This window comes from Phyllobates terribilis, unplaced genomic scaffold (assembly GCF_046119375.1).
Source record: "Phyllobates terribilis strain yellow unplaced genomic scaffold, ASM4611937v1 Scaffold_1__5_contigs__length_1240528914, whole genome shotgun sequence".
NCBI lineage: Eukaryota > Metazoa > Chordata > Amphibia > Anura > Dendrobatidae > Phyllobates > Phyllobates terribilis.
Genome location: NW_027362761.1, coordinates 172,200,821 through 172,224,230, shown reverse-complemented (window position 1 = coordinate 172,224,230; position 23,410 = coordinate 172,200,821). Strand labels below are relative to the sequence as shown.

General features: G+C 42.5%; 1 protein-coding gene across 3 annotated transcripts in view; it reads right to left on the bottom strand.

The window, feature by feature from the left end:
• LOC141249100 (zinc-regulated GTPase metalloprotein activator 1-like) overlaps positions 1-23,410 on the bottom strand; it is a 123,560-nt gene that overhangs the window by 21,133 nt on the left and 79,017 nt on the right. For all 3 annotated transcript variants that reach the window (XM_073669564.1, XM_073669581.1, XM_073669542.1), the window contains exons 8-12: positions 21,860-21,906; positions 20,638-20,724; positions 17,782-17,826; positions 11,776-11,832; positions 31-79 (exon numbers count right to left, since the gene is read on the bottom strand). In XM_073669564.1, coding sequence (XP_073525665.1) covers positions 31-79; positions 11,776-11,832; positions 17,782-17,826; positions 20,638-20,724; positions 21,860-21,906 — 285 coding nt within the window. The remainder of the gene's footprint in view (positions 1-30; positions 80-11,775; positions 11,833-17,781; positions 17,827-20,637; positions 20,725-21,859; positions 21,907-23,410) is intronic.

The window sequence follows — 23,410 nt, the reverse complement described above, 5'->3', positions numbered from 1 at the left end:
ATAAAACAAATCTGTAATTGTGCCACATACCTTATCCAGATGTGGATGACCACTAGTGGTAATCAGCTTCTCCTGTAAACTGCAAAAAATATATGGTATGTCTGCATTATATAATCAATGTTAGAGCTACACAAATATAATTCATGTAAACCTTCACTTAAAAATTAAAAATAACTATTGTGAGCTCTGAACTTTATGAATTATAAGGAACCTGTAAGGTAATTCTTGTTGCCCAAACAACGGGCACCATGAATCAGAGATAGGCTCCATCATAACAAATAAACACATTTCATAACATTACAACATCAAAAAGGAAAAGTCACCAATAATGAAGATCACAGGATGGATAGATACTGTATGTTAATGATATGTGAATGATGAAAAAATGGAAACTAATCTTCAAAACAACTCGATTTATTCAGCATCGAATGTGAGCGCCACAAACAGATATACATGCACTTACACGCCTTGGCATGTTATTAATGAGGTTATCAATAGTTGTCTGAGGAATCTTCTGCCACAATGAATGCACTTGGGCATACAAATCATCAAGATCCACTGCTGGCAGCTCCCTTTGCAGTTCCTATCCAAAGACATTGCAGATGTGCTAGAGACAAGTCTTGAGATGCTGCAGGCCATGGTAGCATGCTTATGTCATGCAGGATGCTCACAGTAGCATAAAAAACAAATGATCTGGAGTTGTGGTGTTAAAAAATGGCACATAGGACACTTGTCTGTACCACTGGCTCCATGAACAAATCAATGTAATGCCAAGCTGTTATTGTACCTGAAATGAAAACTAGAGGGGTCTGGCTAACGTACATTAATCCACTCCACAACATAATCCTGGACAGGTGTGATGTTCTCTAATTAAGGCCTCTTTATGGTGTTGAAAAAGTGGTCTCCACATGGAGATCAGAGACTGGAATGGAGCAATGGAGCCTGGAATGGAGGACTATCCTCCTTAGCGATGAGTCCCAACCACTTTTGTCTTGAAAGCAATGATAGTTGCAGATTGGTCTGGAGACCATGTGGGAAATGCCACAAAGAGGTCTTCACTAGGGAACATCACACCAGTCCTAGTCTTGGGATTATGGTATGGGGTGGCAAAACAAATGGTAGCTGGATCCCTATATACTTCATTCCAGGTACACTAACAGCTCGGCATCGTTAGTGGTCGTGATTAGGTCGTGCAACTAGTGGTAGTCCAAGGAGTCGTTTTTCAGCACACCACCACTAGGCTGCATGTTGTTCATGCTACTGTGAGCAGCCTGCGTGGTCTAAACATGCTACCATGGCCTGCAGCATCTCCAGACTTGTCTTCCCATCAAGTACATCTGAGATGTCATTGGTCGGCAATTGTCAGCGTGGCAGAACATTCCTCAGACAACCATTAAGAACATCATTGATAGGATAGCATACCAAGGTGCGTAGGTGCATGTATTACTGTGCATGGTGCTCACACTTGAAGAAATTTTACTTCTATGCATCTCTATATGAAGCTGGATCTTTTCTTTCTGCATACTTACCTGACGTTCAGCAGCAACGTGATCTTGGGCTTCATTTTGCCGGAACTTATCTGGATTATTCTCAAGCGTGAGCTGATTTTCTTGTTTTCTTTCTGTGCTCACACTCGAGAGTAAATAAATCGAGATACTTTTAAAATTTTGTTCCATTTTGTCATGATCTGCATGGCATTAAAGGGGTTGTTAGGTCCAAATCGATAAGTCGGCAATCACTGTGTGACTGCAGACTTATGAATCCCCGCTGCACAGGCACTGTGCACTGGGGGGGATTGCTGGTTTCTGACCTGGGACCGGAGTGTATGTATACGTTTTACATCCTGGCCAGGGCCCGTCCAGTGGGCGTGGCCTCGCTCAATACACTTGTAATGAGCGAGGCCACGCCCTCTAGTTGGCCACTCCCACTGCATGGCCGCGTCCCTAGTCAGGGTGCAGCCTCGATCAATACAAGTGTATGGAAGCGAAGTAGCGTCCACTGGCTGGAAATATGTATAACGCATACATACTCTCTGGTGCACATTGCGTGTGCTGGATGAATTCATAAGTCTGCAGTCATACAGAGTGACTGTAGACTTATTGAGTTTGGACCGGACAACCCCTTTAACATGTCTATCATTCCTGTGATTTCCATAATTCCACACATTTTCCTTCTTGGTGTTGCAACTTCTATGTTGAGGAGTATATATGGTTCTCTTAAACTCTGCATCGTTTCAAAGAAAACATACTATGAACAGGGAGAGGAAAACGAGGTGACAGAGTATGGAGGGCAGGTCCTGACTGGCTTCTCCAGCCCAGTTCTGCTTGACCTAGAGATCTCTCCCAATATACACATACATAAAGAAATGTCAGTCAAGCAGAGCCAGGTAGGAAGAAGTTAGTGAAATAGTCACGGAGGCCTTCTACCCGCTCAGCTCAGCTTGCCTGAGAAGTCTTTCCTGACAGACACATATTGAAAGACCTGTCTGTCAAGCAAATTCAGGCAAGGTCAGGCCATCGGACTAGTCATGGTAAGTTTAGCTTGCATGGTTCGGACTGAATAACAGGTCTCTCCCGATACACATAGTGAGGAACCTGTCAAACAAGCAGAGCTAGGAAAAAAGACGCTGGTAGGACCCATCCCCATTGACTAGTCTGATTAGTGCTCTTGTTCCCAGCTACCTATTCAAAGCATGGATATTTGTAATGATGGAGCCTGTCTCTGATTCATGCAGCCCAAATCACCAGGTTCATTTAAAATATTAAGAAATTAAATAATACACCCTACCTTCAAGGATTTTTTTTTTCAAAAGACAGGGAATGTTATAAAGTATTAAAAGAAGATATATTCACTGGCGCTCTAACTCCAAAGGATCCAGCACATGCTGCTCTGCTGATCTTGAAACAAAGTGGAAATTTTCAACCTCTCCCTCTCATCTGGTATCTTTCCCTCTTCTTTTAAACATGCCAGCATACATCCATTACTTAAAAAACCATCCCTGGACCAGAACTGCACGGCCAACTACAGACCTGTTTCCAATCTTCCCTTTATCTCTAAACTCCTGGAACGCCTGGTCCATTCCCGTCTAATCCGCTATCTCTCAGACAACTCTCTTCTTGACCCTTTACAATCTGGTTTCCGCTCTTTACATTCTACTGAAACTGCCCTCACTAAAGTCTCTAATGATCTACTAACAGCTAAATCTAATGGTCACTACTCCCTGCTGATTCTCCTGGATCTCTCTGCAGCATTCGACACTGTGGATCACCAGCTCCTCCTCTATATGCTCCGCACTATGGGCCTCAAGGACACTGTTCTCTCCTGGTTCTCCTCCTATCTCTCTGACCGCTCCTTCTCGGTGTCTTTCGCCGGCTCCTCCTCCTCTCTCCTTCCCCTTACTGTCGGGGTTCCTCAAGGATCAGTCCTAGGCCCCCTTCTTTTCTCCTTATACACCGCTCCCATTGGACAATCAGCAGATTAGGTTTTCAGTACCATCTCTATGCTGATGACACCCAATTATACACCTCTGCTCCGGACATCACCCCTGCATTACTACAAAAGACCGGTGATTGTCTTTCTGCTGTGTCTAATATTATGTCCTCCCTCTGTCTAAAACTGAATCTGTCAAAAACTGAATTATTCGTATTTCCTCCCTCCACTAACCTACCTGTGCCCGATATTGCCATTTCTGTTTGTGGCTCAACCATTACTCCCCAGCAACAAGCCTGCTGTCTTGGGGTCATTTTTGACTCAGATCTCTCCTTCACTCCTCACATCAAATCACTCGCTCGTGTCATCTACACCTCAAAAACATCTCAAGAATCAGGACTTTTCTCACCTTTGACTCGGCAAAAACTCTTACTGTAGCTCTTATTCATTCTCGTCTGGACTACTGCAACTCTCTACTTATCGGGCTACCTCTTACTAAACTCTCCCCTCTCCAATCCGTCCTTAACGCAGCAGCCAGGATCATATTCCTCGCCAACCGCTACACCGATGCCAGTCATTGCACTGGTTACCCATCCAATATAGAGTTCAATTTAAACTCATCACGCTTACACACAAAGCGCTCTATGCTTCAGTACCCCCCTACATCTTCTCCCTTGTCTCAGTCTATCACCCTACACGTGCCCTCTGTTCTGCCAGTGACTTAAAACTAAAATCCACCATAATCCGAACTTCCCACTTCCGTCTCCAAGATTTCTCACGTGCTGCGTGATTAAGCCACTCTGGGGAGATCTCAAGCGCAGTTCATGCTAGACAGCCCAGGAATTTACAGGAACTGGAGGCTTTTTGCCAAAAAGAATGGGCAGCTTTACCATCTGAGAAAATAAAGAACCTCATTCACAAGTACCACAAAAGACTTCAAGCTGTCATTGATGTTAAAGGGGGCAATACATGGTATTAAGAACTGGGGTATGTGAACTTTTGATCAGGGTCATTTGGATGCTTTTGGTTGTCATTAAGATTTAAAAAGAGAAAACACAGTAGTTTGAAAATAAATGGCTTCACCCAACTAATAACCATGAGTGGAGGAGAAAACGTTTTTTTGTTATCGCTCATTGTCACAAACAAGGCCAAGAAAGCAAAAATTCTGTCATGGTATTTAAACTTTTGAGCACAACTGTATAAATAGATAGATAGACATCCATGACTCATCCATGAGTAAGGACTGAGATTCAGTCTGAAACATGTACCAGATATACTGTAAATATATATATATATATATATATATATATATATATATATATATATATATATATATATATATATATATATATATATATATATATATATATGTTTTATTTTTTTATAGTACTGGGAATGTTCTGTTTTTATTTAATTCTACCAATATTTTTTTTACCCAAAAAAGAGCTGGATATCCTTAAAATTGGTTATTGTCCAAACCTAAGTCCACCTGAGCGACCAGTGTTGGAGCAATGGGGATTAGAATCGGTGAGTGAACTTTTTTTTTTTTTTCTTTTTTAAACCATCCTTACCTCTGGTACATTTTTTGGAGGAAAGACTGACAATTCCTTTAATCAGCATAGAATTATAAACATATTTAGGTTAAAAAAGAAAAAAAGAGAAGAGAGTGGTATAGCAGTCATTCACGTCACTGGCTCATGCACATGGAGACTGTATGCAGGAGCAGGTACAGACTTTGCAGTCCAACAGCTCATCATAATGTGCAATTCCATCTGCATTGGAGGTGGTAGTGGGCCCCCTTACTTTTCGGGCCCCTGTGCGGCAGCATAGGTTGCACCAATGGTATGTCTGCCCCTAGCTGCATGCTTTCTTTAGTAAGAAGCCATACAGCCTCCATGTATTGCTGTACAGTACTTCCATACATATGGCATTCTGTAGAGCATGCCAAGTTATTTTCAACTGGATTAAAAAACCTGAAAGCTCAAAGAGGTAAAACGGAGGGCTCATGCCTATGTTATTCTATCAATAGACTGTTGCCCCAAAGTTTTAGGAAGTTTTTAACATGTTTCAGTCTTGGGACCTATCTAATGAACTATTTAATAATGGCACGGTGATTCCCTTTTTAGTATGGATTCGCGCGAGGAGTATTGACTAAATAACTAAAGAAATCCTTTCAAGATTAACCAGCTGCGTGGGCTTACACTTGACACCCTCCTTGCCATCATTCGGGCAGAGTGTCATTCACTCCCGCAGCTTGTCTACACATACACTTTCCCTCCCTTCTTTTAAAGCCACTGTTACCAATTTACCCCTCGCTGTTCTGCTTAGTCCCTGCAGATGTTCTGTTTTGAAGTCGTTGCCAGCCCCCTGACGCTGAGGGTATTCTCCTGTTCAAATGGCCGTAATCTATTAGACAATATTTAGCTGCAGATCCCACCGTGAAGGCTGCAGATTGTCTGCTGAGGAATTTCACTTGGGTATATCCAGTTTTCTCTATAACCGAACCTTTAACTCTTTTCTTGCCCAGTCTTTCTGAGGGTCAAAGTTTCTTTTTTCATGTGATATTATACAGCATATCATTCATCCTGGTCATTCAGATACTATATAAAAGGTTAGAGATTTATTATTGGACCAATAATCCATATAAAGATATAATGGTGCATTCAATGCTCGGTATAAATGTAGTGCTGGGCCAATATATCCTGTGGTGACCACAACATCTTTAACTTGTCATTTGCTCATGTTCCATCGTAAATGCTAGAATGAGAACTCATTTTACAGCTCCTTGTTACTTAATTGTCATCCCCCCAACCAACCTTACACTAATGATACAGAGATATTAAAGGGTTATTCCCAATATTAGACGTGATCACCTATCCATTTGTCAAGTGACAATTTGCCGATTGGAGGGTATCCGACCACTAGGATCCTCACCAATCCTGAACATAAGATAGGTGATAACTTCTAAAAAGTTTTTACTCCTAATCTTTTCATAGCAAGACAAGAACCATCTCTGTTATACTATGGGATCTAGAGATCTGTTAGATATTACAGAGTTTCACAAAACTTATCAAGTCAGAGACATAAAATGTGTTTCGATCGGTTGGAGTCTGGCCGCTGAGACACATACCGATTGCTAAAACCAAGAGGCAGACGCAACGAGCCGAGAGACCGAAGTCGATGCTTTCGGCTCAGTGCTTCTGCCCTATTATTTTAGTGATCATGGTGGTGTAAGAATTTGGATCCCGCAAAAAAAAAACATATAAATATATACATATAAAAAAAAATACTACTGTGTACTTTATTGCAGGGTGCACATGTACAGAAAAAATAAACACTTTTCTGTAAAACAAACTATGCATTCCATCCAAATGTAAGTGAAAATAACATGGTTTTGGCATGGACTGAGGACATCATGGACGTGTTGATCAGTGTATATGCATGGTGTACTGGTGGACTATGATCCTACACAATACAATTTTCTGAAAATTACTTATGGAAATCCAATGAACAGAAGAAAATACGGTAAGAGTATGAGCTCTATCATTACAAAGTTTGCAGTTAGCGCTCAGGTCTCTTCTGTTGCAGACAGCCAACATGTAGCATTTTTAATACAAGGAACCTGTCATCAGGAAATTATACCCCTCACTAAAGACATGTTTGTAAAGGTCCTTTAATTCTCAAGAAATGCATACATTTTTTGGTAGCATTTAGTTTGGTAATTGTAGAGCAATCCAGCTCTAATGTTTTAATCAGAAATACATTGTGATAACATTGCACTTCGAGCTCTCACGCCTTTCTCATTTCCCCACCTGCCGACAGCCTTCAGTCTGACTGACTGCTCACTCTTCTCTGTTCCCCAGCCCAAGATTCTGTGTAAGCACCAAAATCATTGCCTAAGGCGGTCTCATCACAGGGGGCACTGTACATGTAGATCACTAACGAAACACGGGCTATCTATTTGTGCACGCGTGGCCCCCCTCTGATAGAATGCACTGCTTAGGGCCGTCCAATGTCTTTGCAGAAACTTGGGCAGGGGAAGAGAGAAGCGTGACCCGTCAGTCAAAGACTGAAAGCCGTCGGCAGGCGGGGAAATAAGCATGATAACTGGAAGTTCAGTGTCTGACCACTGTATTTGCCATTAAAACTTCAGCGATTCATTGCTCTACAATTTCCAAACTAAGTACTACAAGAAAGGTATACATTTTATAAGAATTAAAGGGCCCTTAGTTAAGGGTCTAATTTCCTGATGACACTTCCCCTTTAATAAAAATGCTAGATGGTACATGTTGGCTGCCTGCAGCAAGCACTAAAGGAAGCCAAAGCGCTAACTAATTTCCGGATCACAGGTTCCCTTTAAAGGGAATCTGTCAGCAGGTTTTTGCTATGTAATCTGAAGACAGCATGCTGTCGGGGTTAAAACACAGATTTCAGTGATGTCTCTGCCTCTCTTATCAAGCTCTGAGGTTTTGTTTGCTTGCAATGATTGTTTTAGCACAAGAAGCTTATCATTGGTGTGACTGAGCGCTGGTCTGACACGCCCCCTCCTGTGATAGGCAGCTCACTGTCTGTAGGAGTGTACATACAGAGCCTGGTGGGGGCGGGGTTAGCTTTCTCAGCTCTGCTTCATTCTAAATCTAAAAACTCTGTGTGAGAACAGCTGCACCTAGTAATCTAAGTGATACATTGTTGGATTCTTTGCCTACATCAGGCTCCTCTCAGAAGAGGTAGCAAAAACCTGCTGAAAGATTCCCTTTAAGTTTTACAGTTTCAAATCCATATCTATTCAGGGAAGAGAAACAAAGCTTCCTAAACAGATCTGTATTGCAGACTGTACTTGGTTTTAAATATAGTAATCAGCACAATTTTATTTATTTTTTTTTTACACATAACTGTAGGATAATAATAGACAAAGATTCAGTATACGCATTCCCAACTTAGGATGTAACCGTACATCCTATATCAGGTCCCAATGTATGGAGTGGGATAAGGAGAGGAGTCCGCACCATACCTAGCAGATGCCAGCTGTGTTCTACAGCTGCCCTCTGCCTGCAACATCAGAGACCAAAGCTCTAATCGCTTCCGTTTAACCACTTAGATGCCGAGCATTGGCTCTTATAAGTTGCTGCTGCCCCCACAACGTGTTCGACGGATGCCGACAGGTTGTCATAGCAGACTGGAGCCTGCAAAAGGCCACCATGACAGCCAACTTCATTCGCCTGCGAAGCTCACATTTTGGCTGGGCTTCATATTGAAGATGTCATTTTGTTTATATACTGAAATACCAACAAATGATCACAGGTTCAAGACCACTAGAGGACCAAAAAAATGTTATCATTTTACCATTGTTTAAATAAGAAGAAAATAAACTAGATACAGTAGGGCAAAAAAGTATTTAGTCAGCCACCAATTGTGCAAGTTCTCCCACTTAAAAAGATGAGAGAGGCCTGTAATTGACATCATAGGTAGACCTCAACTATGAGAGACAAAATGAGAAAACAAATCCTGAAAATCACATTGTCTGGTTTGGAAAGAATTTTTTCAAATTTTGGTGGAAAATAAGTATTTGGTCAATTACAAACCAGCAAGATTTCTGGCTCTCACAGACCTGTAACTTCTTCTTTAACAGGCTCCTCTGTCCTCCACTCATTACCTGTAGTACTGGCACCTGTTTGAATTTGCTATCAGTATAAAACACACCTGTGTACAACCTCAAACAGTCACACTCCAAACTCCACTATGGTGAAGACCAAAGAGCTGTCGAAGGACACCAGAAACAAAATTGTAGCCCTGCACCAGGCTGGGAAGACTGAATCTGCAATAGGCAAGTAGCTTGGTGTGAAGAAATCAACTGTGGGAGCAATAATTAGAAAATGGAAGACATACAAGACCACTGATAATCTCTCTCGATCTGGAGTTCCACACAAGATCTCACCCCGTGGGGTCAAAATGATCTCAAGAATGGTGAGCAAAAATCCCAGAACCACACGGGGGGATCTAGTGAATGACCTGCAGAGAGCTGGGACCAACGTTACACAGGATACCATCAGTAACACACTACGCTGCCAGGGACTCAGATCCTGCAGTGCCAGACGTGTCCCCCTGCTTAAGCCATTACATGTCCGGGCCCGTCTAGCAAGTTTGCTAGAGAGCATTTGGATGATCCAGAAGAGAATTGGGAGAATGTCATATGGTCAGATGAAACTAAAGTAGAAATGTTTGGTAGAAACACAACTCGGCGTGTTTGGAGGAGAAAGAATGTTGACTTGCATCCAAATAACACCATACCTACTGTGAAGCATGGCGGTGGCAACATCATGCTTTGGGGCTGTTTCTCTGCCAAGGGACCAGGAAGACTGGTCTGTGTACATGAAAGAATGAATGGGGCCATGTATCGTGTGATTTTGAGTGCAAACCTCCTTCCATCAGCAAGGGCATTGACGATGAAATGTGGCTGGGTCTTTCAGCATGACAATGATCCCAAGCACACCGCCAGGGCAACGAAGGAGTGGCTTCGCAAGAAGCATTTCAAAGTCCTGGAGTGGCCTAGCCAGTCTCCAGATCTAAACCCTATAGAAAACCTTTGGAGGGAGTTGAAAGTCTGTGTTGCCCAGCGACAGCGTGTGCCAACCTTGTGAAGACTTACAGAAAACGTTTGACCTTTGTTATTGCCAACAAAGGATATATAACAAAGTATTGAGATGAACTTTTGTAATTGACCAAATACTTATTTTCCACCAAAATTTGAAAAAAATTTCTTTCCAATCAGACAATGTGATTTTCAGGATTTGTTTTCTCATTTTGTCTCTCATAGTTGAGGTCTACCTATGATGTCAATTACAGGCCTCTCTCATCTTTTTAAGTGGGAGAACTTGCACAAATGGTGGCTGACTAAATAAATTTTTCCCCACTGTAAGTTTGGTATCACCATTATTGTAATGATATGTAGAATCATGATGCCAGGACATTTTTACCACAAAATTAAATTCAAAAGCAATGGTAGAATTGCGCAGGTTTGTTTTTTGTTATTCCCCATTGCATCGTACTTGGGGATTGTGAAAAGTGTCATTCAAACCTACATCTTGGCTTTTTAAATACAAGCCCTTGTACGGCTATGTTAACGAAAAAATAAACAAAGGTATGGCTCTTGGAAGAATGTAAATGTAAGCGCAAAAATGAAAATAGTCAGTGGCAAGAAGGGGTTAAGGATCAATGGACTGACTGCTAGCAGTCATTAATACCAATTTACACAGGAAGATTCTGAATGGCTATATCCAAAAGCAAACTGATATGGAATTTAGATAAATCCCAATGGTGATGATGTCTGTAAATACAGACTAAGGCCAGGGCCCCACTATCATTATTTGGTCAGTATTTTTTCTCAGGAGTGGGATCCAAAACCAGGTGAGGAACAATCAGAGAAAAGGTATGATAGAAACAAGTCACCAATTCTGCATTTATCACCCACTCCTGGTTTTGGCTCCCACTCCTGAGAAACAATACTGACCGAATACTGACCAAATACGGATAGTGGGGCTGTGGCCTTACACCCACTGTTCTCCAGTCCAGTTAACTGATCCCCAGCACTTCTGCCCATAAGTTGCCCAGGTCTCCTACCAGTCTGCCTACTTCCTGTTTGGTTCTGCCTGCTGTGGTCACATGCACACCTGGACCAATCAAGAAGTACAGAATGGGTCTCTGTTTATTCCATAAAACTGATTGGATGCATTCTGGCCAAAGTCTTTTGCACATGGCTAGCTTATCTCTCTGCTCCCTTGGTCCTCTAGCACAGGGTTCCCCAACTCCAGTCCTCAAGGCCCACCAACAGGTCATGTTTTCAGGATTTCCTTAGTATTGCACAGGTGATGTAATTATTGCCTGTGCAGGTGATGTAATTATCACCTGTGCAATACTAAGGAAATCCTGAAAACATGACCTGTTGGTGGGCCTTGAGGACTGGAGTTGGGGAACCCTGCTCTAGCAGATGAAGAAGATATCTGAGCACTAATGAAGTGGAAGGCTACTGATCCTTACAACACGGTCATCTCTACAGGTAAATCTTGGGTGGTTACATTTTAATAAAAGAATCTTCCATAATGTAAAACATTTAAAAGGCATTAGAAAAATATTGCTGCTTTCTTTCAAACATAGCACCACACCTGTCCTGCAGGTAGCGGCTGGTACTGCAGTTTGGCCCTCATAAATTACGGTGGAGCGGAGCTAAAATACCAAATACAACCCATGATGTGGAGCTGTTCCTGAGTGAAAACAGCCAGCCATGTTTTTCTAATCCTTGACAACCAATTAAACTGATGAAGAATGAAAAATGCATCGCATATACGTTACCTTTTTCCTGACAAACTATCGAATGCATGTAAATCTAAAATCCCCGTTAAGTCCACCCTGAAAAATAAATCAGAACAAAGATGATTACAATTCAGTACGAGCACAATAAACAGTAAGAAACAGGAGTTATTCTTTATATCATTCTCACATCTAGCGTGACGCTGTATATGTAATCTTCCCAACAGGCAGCATGTTTAATTAGAAAATTGCTTTTCACGCAGCTTGCACTTACTAAATACTCAGGGAATGCTACTGACATAATGAGGCGTTAGATACATTGATTTCAGGTTAAAGTCAAGGAGGTATGCCGTGTAAGTGGACATGACAGCCAGTGCAAAAACTGATAAAAACTCTAGAAAGTTCTGCTGGCAGGGTACTGACTTACCAGCAAGTGGCAGGTTAGAAACAATACCTACGCAGGATGCTCTGGGATTAAAGTCTCCACAAAGTGAAGCAGCCGCCTGCTACAACACACCATGTATATTTTAATAAACCCTTGAATAGAGGTCTTGCCATCAGATTATCATTGCTATTGTGCACAGTTCTCATTAATGTAAAACCTAGCTTCTGATCTGCACTTTTGGCTTCTGTATTGCCCCGACAGGAAAAAAATGTGAAGGATGATGCTAAAGCCAAGTCATATGAACTAAAATGTATAGAAAAGTTCGTAACAGGAAAAAAAACAACAACTCTTAAAGGGGATGTCAAGCCTTAGGCTACAAGTCTGCAGTCACTTTATCTGACTGCAGAGTTTCGAATCCTCACAGAGCGCGCACTGCACACTGTGAGGATTCTCTGGTGCCAGCACTGGGAACGTCACTGCAAGTATGTGATATTCATACATGTTGTCCTGTGCTGACTATATGGGCATGAACGCAGACTAGTCGGAATGAGGCCAGAAGTATGCCAATCACATACTTGTGGTCACATTACCACCCGGTCGTGGCACCAGAGAATCTACACAGAGCGCAGTCCACGGGACATGAGGATACACAAGTCTGCAAGTATATAGAGTCACTGCAGATTTAAAGCCTTAACCCGGACAACCCCTTTAAAGGAAATTTGTCCACAGGATTTCACCCTCAGACTATTTATATCCATATGTAGCAAAATACCTTCACCTAGACCAGTGATGTCAAACTTAAACACACAGAGGGCCAAAATGAAAAACCTCGACAAAGTCGTGGGCCAACCAGTATACAGTATTATAATGAACCCCCCATAGTCCTCCATACAGTATAATGGCCCCCCCATAGTCCTCCATACAGAATAATGGGCCCCCCATAGTCCTCCATACAGTATAATGGCCCCCACATAGTCCTCCATACAGTATAATGGCCCCCACATAGTCCTCCATACAGAATAATGGGCCCCCCATAGTCCTCCATACAGTATAATGGCCCCCACATAGTCCTCCATACAGAATAATGGGCCCCCCATAGTCCTCCATACAGAATAATGGGCCCCCCATAGTCCTCCATACAGAATAATGGGCCCCCCATAGTCCTCCATACAGAATAATGGGCCCCCCATAGTCCTCCATACAGAATAATGGGCCCCCCATAGTCCTCCATACAGAATAATGGGCCCCACATAGTCCTCCATACAGAATAAGGGGCCCCCCATAGTCCTCCATACAGAATAAGGGGCCCCCCATAGTCCTCCATACAGAATAAGGGGCCCCCCATAGTCCTCCATACAGAATAATGGGCCCCCCATAGTCCTCCATACAGAATAATGGGCCCCCCATAGTCCTCCATACAGAATAATGGGCCCCCATAGTCCTCCATACAGAATAATGGGCCCCCCATAGTCCTCCATACAGAATAATGGGCCCCCCATAGTCCTCCATACAGAATAATGGGCCCCCCATAGTCCTCCATACAGAATAATGGGCCCCACATAGTCCTCCATACAGAATAATGGGCCCCACATAGTCCTCCATACAGAATAATGGGCCCCACATAGTCCTCCATACAGAATAATGGGCCCCACATAGTCCTCCATACAGAATAATGGGCCCCACATAGTCCTCCATACAGAATAATGGGCCCCACATAGTCCTCCATACAGAATAATGGGCCCCACATAGTCCTCCATACAGAATAATGGGCCCCACATAGTCCTCCATACAGAATAATGGGCCCCACATAGTCCTCCATACAGAATAATGGGCCCCACATAGTCCTCCATACAGAATAATGGGCCCCACATAGTCCTCCACACAGAATAATGGGCCCCACATAGTCCTCCACACAGAATAATGGGCCCCACATAGTCCTCCACACAGAATAATGGGCCCCACATAGTCCTCCACACAGAATAATGGGCCCCACATAGTCCTCCACACAGAATAATGGGCCCCACATAGTCCTCCACACAGAATAATGGGCCCCACATAGTCCTCCACACAGAATAATGGGCCCCACATAGTCCTCCACACAGAATAATGGGCCCCACATAGTCCTCCACACAGAATAATGGGCCCCACATAGTCCTCCACACAGAATAATGGGCCCCACATAGTCCTCCACACAGAATAATGGGCCCCACATAGTCCTCCACACAGAATAATGGGCCCCACATAGTCCTCCACACAGAATAATGGGCCCCACATAGTCCTCCACACAGAATAATGGGCCCCACATAGTCCTCCACACAGAATAATGGGCCCCACATAGTCCTCCACACAGAATAATGGGCCCCACATAGTCCTCCACACAGAATAATGGGCCCCACATAGTCCTCCACACAGAATAATGGGCCCCACATAGTCCTCCATACAGAATAATGGGCCCCACATAGTCCTCCATACAGAATAATGGGCCCCACATAGTCCTCCATACAGAATAATGGGCCCCCCATAGTCCTCCATACAGAATAATGGGCCCCCCATAGTCCTCCATACAGAATAATGGGCCCCCCATAGTCCTCCATACAGAATAATGGGCCCCCCATAGTCCTCCATACAGAATAATGGGCCCCCCATAGTCCTCCATACAGAATAATGGGCCCCCCATAGTCCTCCATACAGAATAATGGGCCCCCCATAGTCCTCCATACAGAATAATGGGCCCCCCATAGTCCTCCATACAGAATAATGGGCCCCCCATAGTCCTCCATACAGAATAATGGGCCCCCCATAGTCCTCCATACAGAATAATGGGCCCCCCATAGTCCTCCATACAGAATAATGGGCCCCCCATAGTCCTCCATACAGAATAATGGGCCCCCCATAGTCCTCCATACAGAATAATGGGCCCCCCATAGTCCTCCATACAGAATAATGGGCCCCCCATAGTCCTCCATACAGAATAATGGGCCCCCCATAGTCCTCCATACAGAATAATGGGCCCCCCATAGTCCTCCATACAGAATAATGGGCCCCCCATAGTCCTCCATACAGAATAATGGGCCCCCCATAGTCCTCCATACAGAATAATGGGCCCCCCATAGTCCTCCATACAGAATAATGGGCCCCCCATAGTCCTCCATACAGAATAATGGGCCCCCCATAGTCCTCCATACAGAATAATGGGCCCCCCATAGTCCTCCATACAGAATAATGGGACCCCCATAGTCCTCCATACAGAATAATGGGACCCCATAGTCCTCCATACAGAATAATGGGCCCCCCATAGTCCTCCATACAGAATAATGGGCCCCCCATAGTCCTCCATACAGAATAATGGGCCCCCCATAGTCCTCCATACAGAATAATGGGCCCCCCGTAGTCCTCCATACAGAATAATGGGCCCCCCGTAGTCCTCCATACAGAATAATGGGCCCCCCATAGTCCTCCATACAGAATAATGGGCCCCCCGTAGTCCTCCATACAGAATAATGGGCCCCCCATAGTCCTCCATACAGAATAATGGGCCCCCCATAGTCCTCCATACAGAATAATGGGCCCCCCATAGTCCTCCATACAGAATAATGGGCCCCCCATAGTCCTCCATACAGAATAATGGGCCCCACATAGTCCTCCATACAGAATAATGGGCCCCACATAGTCCTCCATACAGAATAATGGGCCCCACATAGTCCTCCATACAGAATAATGGGCCCCACATAGTCCTCCATACAGAATAATGGGCCCCACATAGCCCTCCATACAGAATAATGGGCCCCACATAGTCCTCCATACAGAATAATGGGCCCCACATAGTCCTCCATACAGAATAATGGGCCCCACATAGTCCTCCATACAGAATAATGGGCCCCACATAGTCCTCCATACAGAATAATGGGCCCCACATAGTCCTCCATACAGAATAAAGGGCCTCACATAGTCCTCCATACAGAATAATGGGCCCCACATAGTCCTCCATACAGAATAATGGGCCCCACATAGTCCTCCATACAGAATAATGGGCCCCCCATAGTCCTCCATACAGAATAATGGGCCCCCCATAGTCCTCCATACAGAATAATGGGCCCCCCATAGTCCTCCATACAGAATAATGGGCCCCCCATAGTCCTCCATACAGAATAATGGGCCCCACATAGTCCTCCATACAGAATAATGGGCCCCACATAGTCCTCCATACAGAATAATGGGCCCCACATAGTCCTCCATACAGAATAAAGGGCCCCACATAGTCCTCCATACAGAATAAAGGGCCCCACATAGTCCTCCATACAGAATAATGGGCCCCACATAGTCCTCCATACAGAATAATGGGCCTCACATAGTTCTCCATACAGTATAATGGGCCCCACATAGTCCTCCATACAGAATAATGGGCCCCACATAGTCCTCCATACAGAATAATGGGCCCCACATAGTCCTCCATACAGAATAATGGGCCTCACATAGTTCTCCATACAGTATAATGGGCCCCACATAGTCCTCCATACAGTATAATGGGCCCCACATAGTCCTCCATACAGAATAATGGCCTCACATAGATGAAATCAATCAAATATCAGCCTCACATAGATGAAATCAATCAAATATCAGGAAAGCCTAGGAGAAAATGTTTTGTCTTCTGTGAGGAAGCTGAAGCTTAGGCAATAGTACAATGATCCAAAGCATACCTTTAAGTCCACCAACTGTGACAGCCGATATATAATCTTCCAGGACTTGTTCTGAAACAAGTCCTGGAAGATTATATATTGGCTGCCACAGATGCCTAACTAGATCCCCATAGAAAATATTTGGTGGGATTTCAAAGCCATAGCAGCAGCAGACCCAAGATTATTAGAGAGCTGGAGGTCATTGCCCTTGAGGAATGGTCTAAGATTCCTCAGGAAAGCTGCCAGAAGCTGGTGTCTAGCTATGCATCACATTTGCAGCAGGTCATAACAGCCAAAGGGTACTCCACTGAATACTAAAGATGATTGTTATAAAGGGGTTGAGTAATGAGAATGCAGTAGCAACCAAATGTTCTACATTTTGCTAATAAATCAAATTTGCAATGGAGGCAGAATAATTTTGATTGCAAGGTTATATTTGCTATATAACTCAGTAAGCACTGACAAACTGTGCTCCTAGAAATAAAGTAACTATAAAACTACTAAGAGCCACCAAAGAGGAGCTTCTGACAACCTGCAGTGCTCCATGTCCTTAGTCACTGGGGAGCTTAAACAGTTATTCCCAACATTTCAAGATAACTTGTGGATCAGGTGGGGATATGAATTCTCAGTCAGAATGGAGGGGTGACCACACAGTTGACATTTCTTGTCTGTGGGACTGCGGGGGGGACTACCAAGAGCTGTAGCGCTGCACTCGGCAGTCCCATAGACAATGAAAAGAACATTTCGATGCCTCGCTCTCGGGATTGGTCCTACCCCCACAAATCAGTAATTAGCACCTATCCTGTGGAGAGATAATAACTTTAAATTTTGGGAATAACTCTTTGAAGGCGTTTTCACCTAACTCTGCTTTTAATAAAATCTAAAAAAAAAAAAAAAAAAAAAAACAGGCTGAAAAGACAAGAGCTGAGAGCCGTAAGGAAACCTGCTGTGATTTTGTGAGATTTATAACATGTAAAAGTAAAATACCTGGATTTTTGCGTTTCCAAAATTTTCACAAGCCCATTTATTGATCTTGAAAAATAAAAAAAATACAGTTAAGTCACAAATACATATACAGTGAAAGCTCTCCAAAAGACCACCTCTGTAAGACAACAACCCCCCTTTATCATAACCAGCTTTATTGTGACCCATTTTGTATAAAATGTATAGAACCTACTCGGCAAAGCATGGAAATTCATGCATCCAATGGGAAAAACTCCATATCTTACCATAGATGTTTTTAATTTGTAATTCCATATTAATTATAAACTATATACTCAGTTCTTTTGGTGTTTTTAAAGTAGATCTGTAACAAGATTTCCCAAACTGCATACATTATTAAATGAATCTTTAGACCTGATTAGGCTGGTGCACTTACTTTGAAATTACGTGTAAAAATCCTTTTTGAAAGTTTTAAAATCAGGCAAGAAAACTCTCGACAAAGATTACAAGGCTATTTACAGATATACAAAGTAAGAACGCCAGCCATCAACCCCTAATGAGAGCTGTATAGTATTTTAATGGTGGCTGTTGAGGGGACTTCCGATGCACGGCGCTTTATTAGAACACAGCAGCTCATTCACTACAATCCAGATGCATAGGAGGGTTGATAACAGCGCTAGCAAAGTTGAGGAAGTGGCTACTCTATGGTAACCAGGGGCCTAGGAATGGCCACCAGGTTTGTCATAAGCATTTGTCTGAGTCCAAAACACGAACACCAACAGTCAGCAATGCTTTTAAATACCCATTTTTATATGACATTGTAGATCACTACTAATGATGAGCGAGAGTGCTCGTTTAACCCCTTCACCGTGCATGCTCTGTTGCTTACCGAGTAGGTTCGGCGTGCTCGTATATTATGCTCGAGTCCCTGCGTCTGCATGATTTATGGCTGTTAGACAGCCTCATGACATGCAGGGATTGCCTGTTTGTTAGGGATCCTCACATGTGTTTAGGCTGTCTTACAGCTGTAAATCATGCAGACGCAGGGACTCGAACATAATATACGAGCATGCCGAAGCTACTCGGTAAGCACCCGAGCATGCTCAAGGAAGGGGTTAAACGAGCACGCTCGCTCATCACTAATCACTACATATTGTTCCCCCAAGGAACAAAATAAAGTGTAAGTAAGTTTAATACAACTGGATTTTAGCCCCTTCTTGCTACGGCCAATGCGCATTTCTCGGCATTAGTTTTTCCATCTCCATCCTCCCAGACACACAACTTTTTATTTTTCCGTCAACATTGCTCTATGAGGGCTGTACTTTTGGGGGGCATTGCGATTTTAAATGCCACCATTTAATTTACCATACTGCGTATAGTAAAAATGGGAAAAAAAGGTTGGAGTTTTTGGGGTAGAAGTAGGAAAAAATATATATATAGTTTTTTAGGTTTATTTCATTTTAACAGCGCTCTCCCTTCAATGTGATTTTTGTGGGTTCTTTTCAGATTTTTTCCCTTTCATTTATGCAATTGGGAAAGAGGAATTTATTTATTTATATATATATATATATATATATATATATATATATATACACACATATACATATACATATATATATATATATATACACACACACACATACACACACACATGTACATATTTATACACACATATATACACACACATATGTGTATATATGTATGGTTATTTAGACATGAACCTGCAACATTTTACCCATCTCTTACAAAGAGTAGTAAGATGGCAGAAGCAGACGGCCCTCAATATGTCAGTAGATCCCCAAGCTGTAATGTCAATAATGGAGCAGCTCGGTGGCTCAGTGGTTAGTACTGCAGCCTTGCAGCGCTGGGGTCCCGGATTCAAATCTCACGAAGGACAATATCTGCAAGGAGTTTGTATGTTCTCCCCGTGTTTGTGTGGGTTTCCTCCGGGTTCTCCGGTTTCCTCCCACACTCCAAAGACATTCTGATAGGGAATGTACATTGTGAGCCCCAATGAGGACAAGCGATGATCATGTCTGTAAAGCACTTTTGAATATGATGGCTATATAAGCAATACATAATAACTAAATAATAAATCTGCACCTCACAATTGTTCCACAAGAAGGGGAGTTTTGTGAAATACCCCGTGAAACCACTTTGATGCCAAGGACACTATTAACTGCAGCTTCCAAGGGGTTAAAGGGGTTCTCTAGGAAATTAAATAAAATAAATAATACACATTTAAATATTAAACATTTTTCTAAATACCTTTATTAAGCAAAAAATTATTCTTTATCTGCTGCACTCTGTCAGGATTCCAATTTGGCAACTGCCATCAATCAAACCCCGTCCTAGAGTTATGAGGACAGTAGGAAAGGCTACGTGAAGCACGAGACAGAGGCACTAAACCTGTCAGGCTGACTGAGAGGAATGTTCATTCTCCGTCAGCTAAAGAAGGTGGTCATCTTCTCCTTTAGTCCGACTTCACTCAGTGTCCTGTCAGGTTGACTGAACAGAGGAATTCATGATGCTGGACGCTGCTCTGACGCTGCTCTGACGTGACCATTGTCTTGATGCTTCACGAACCCTGTCCTACTGTTTTCTGAACTCTAGGACAGGTTGTGATTTATGGCAGTTGCCGAATCCTGACAGAGTGCAGTAGATAAAACACACCTTTTTGCTATATAAAAGGTATTTAGAGAAATTTTAATATTTAAATGTGTATTATTTATTTTAGTAAATTTCTTGGAGAACCCCTTTAAGCCATTACAATTAAAGCCAGCCCTGATTTCAGCAGTATCAGACAGGTGTTAGTTATAAAAAAAACCACAATGATGGAATTGCTGTTTATTTTTTGCACCTTACCTAACCCCTCCCAAAAAAAGAAGAAAACCTAATTACCTGACAACAGATCTCACTTCCTCCAGTTCTTTAACAGATACTAAATCAGTTTTGTTGATAATTATTACATCCGCCAGAGCCACTTGCCTGCAGTAAAAAAAAAAAAAGGGCAATGGTTACATGTGTTTTTTTGTTATTTTTTTAATTACTATTGGCACAGCATTGGCTCCTGATGAGCAGCTTACGCGGTAAATGAAAAATTCTAAAATAACTTTCGGCAGGCAAACAAGGGTCACTATGAAAACTGGTTTCCCCTTGTAACAAGATCTTATGATCCAGATTCTGCATTTGCATTTTTTTTCGTCTTGTTGAATTGACACTTTGGCACATAAATTATTGTAAATGGTGCATGTAACTTGTGAATTTTGCACAAAGTCAAAAGTGCTCTTTATTTTTGTTTTACCTTTTTTTGCACCTTCTTAAGAACAAACACTCGCATGTTCCTTTAAAATGTCACAACATTTTCACAAAAATTTCAGGCATACATAAAAACACCACAGATGGTACGGGGGGTATGGTGTACATTGTCACACAATTGTGACTTTTTAAAAAGTCTCAATTCATGAATCATTAGCAAGACAAAGGGGAAACAAAAATATATGGTAAAAACATACTAAAAAAAAAAAAAAAAAAAAAGGTGCAAATTAAATGAAGAATTTGGCGCAAATGAAAAACAGGCTAAAAACACCAAAGTAAAGGAGCAAATGCAATAATTAATAGGGCCCTGTGTCCTCTCCATCTTATGGAGAATTAATGGCATATCCACAGATATAAATGCAGGTCCCATCTGTGTAGAGGAGGTAGCCTTCCTTTGCGGATAACTGGCTTTCTTATGCTTTGGCTACTTATACTAAAATAATCCCTTTGCTCTATGAGTATGTCGCTTGCATTGGGCAATGCTGTAGAAAGTGTGGTTTTGGCACATAGTCATGGTTCCACAGCTGTCAGTATTGTAATTTCCAGCAACTAAACTATCTCCCTGATTTTTCATATTTAGTAGCCACGTGAACTGCTAGTATATTTGTGGGCTCAGACAGAACCCTTGAGCTCCTGTATGCTGAGCTGTGCATCAGTCTGGGGTCCATTGCGCGATTGGTGTTGAAGGGGGTGCGGTTTCAGGACCCGGACTGCCACTGATCTGCAGACAATTTAAGTACCTGCTATACGTGAAAAATCACTTTCAAAGTTTAGTTACTCTTCAGGTCAAGGCTGAATCACTCACCTTGCAGCTTCATTTATAAGACCATCCGCTTTCTCTTCAAGTATGTGCTTTAAAAGAAGTTAAAGTAGTGTTCAAAAACAAACATAACAGGTAATATGTTAATGGAGTGAACACCTTGTCCAAACAACTGGTGCTAAACACCTAGTGTCACTTACCTGTCCTGGAAGAGCACCATGAATGCGGCCTAGCTGCTTGGTAGTAGAGTATGAAGTAGTCAGAAACCCTCTGATAACTGGTCAACGCTGCAGCTTTTTCTCGCTCTCAAAAAGGAAACTATTTCTTCTAATCCTTGACAACTCCAAGCATTTACATGACCAGATATTAATCTTAGTGATCGCTAATGTAATTGCTGAAAGTTGTCATTGTAAATTCAGCATTTGTTTGCTTAAAGGGAATCTGACACTATTTTTTTGCCTCCTAATCTAAAAGCAGAGACAGAGACCCTGATTCCAGTGATGTGTCACTTATTGGGCTGCTTGCTATAGTTTTGATAATCTCCTGATGATAAAACAGTGATTTTATCAGTAGAGGCCTAGTAAACCTGATACTATGCAGTCCTCCATATTCATGAGCTCTATATAACCCCACCTTCATCACTGATTGGCATATTTCTGCCTATGCACAGTGTACACACAAAGCTGACAATCAGTGGTGTGGGTGGGGTTATACACAGCTGAACATTCAGAGAAGCCAGCAGTCCAGTAAGTGATATATCTCTGGAATCAGGTTCTCTGTCCCTACATTATGCAGCTCTCAGATGGTGTAGCACAAACCTCAGAATCCCTTTAAAAGGTTTGTCCAGGACTTAGATATTGATGACCTATCCTAGGAGAGTGTGAAGAATATTGGATTGGCGGGGGACAACCAACTACTCTGCTACCAAGGGACCTGCTCCATCCATTATGGCATGACAGTTCTCCGGTACTGCCATTCAGCTCTTACCCCCTTCAATGGGAGCACAGCCACTACACAGTGTATGGAGCTGTGGTGTTCTGGCTCTGTGCACTAAAAACATGGCTTTTGCTGCTAAAAAAAGTCTTTTCATTGGGACAGTTAACAATACTGTTACGTCTACAGCCACCTTTACATTGCTGAACATTGGACAGGGACCGTTAGTTGCTCCAAATTCCAGAATATTCCCCAACGTTGTAATGGAACCAGCAAAATCAAACGCCATGTCATGAGGAACGGCTGCAAGCACTTTTGACTCTTGAGATTGTGTATATTTGACTGTAATCTACTGATTTATTAGCAAATATACAAAGACTAACACATGAGCTCTGATGTATACACGTATCTGCACTCATATGCAGTCATGGCCGAAAATGGTGGCCCCCTTGAAATTGTTTCAGAAAATGAAGTACTTCTCTAAGAAAATTATTGCAGTTACACATGTTTTGTTATACACATTTATTTCCTTGTGTATTGGAATAACACAAGAGCAGAGAAAAAAAAGGCAAATTAGACATAAATTCATACAAAACCCCAAATATGGGCCGGACAAAATTGTTGGCACCCTCAACTTAATATTTGAATAAATAACTAACTAAT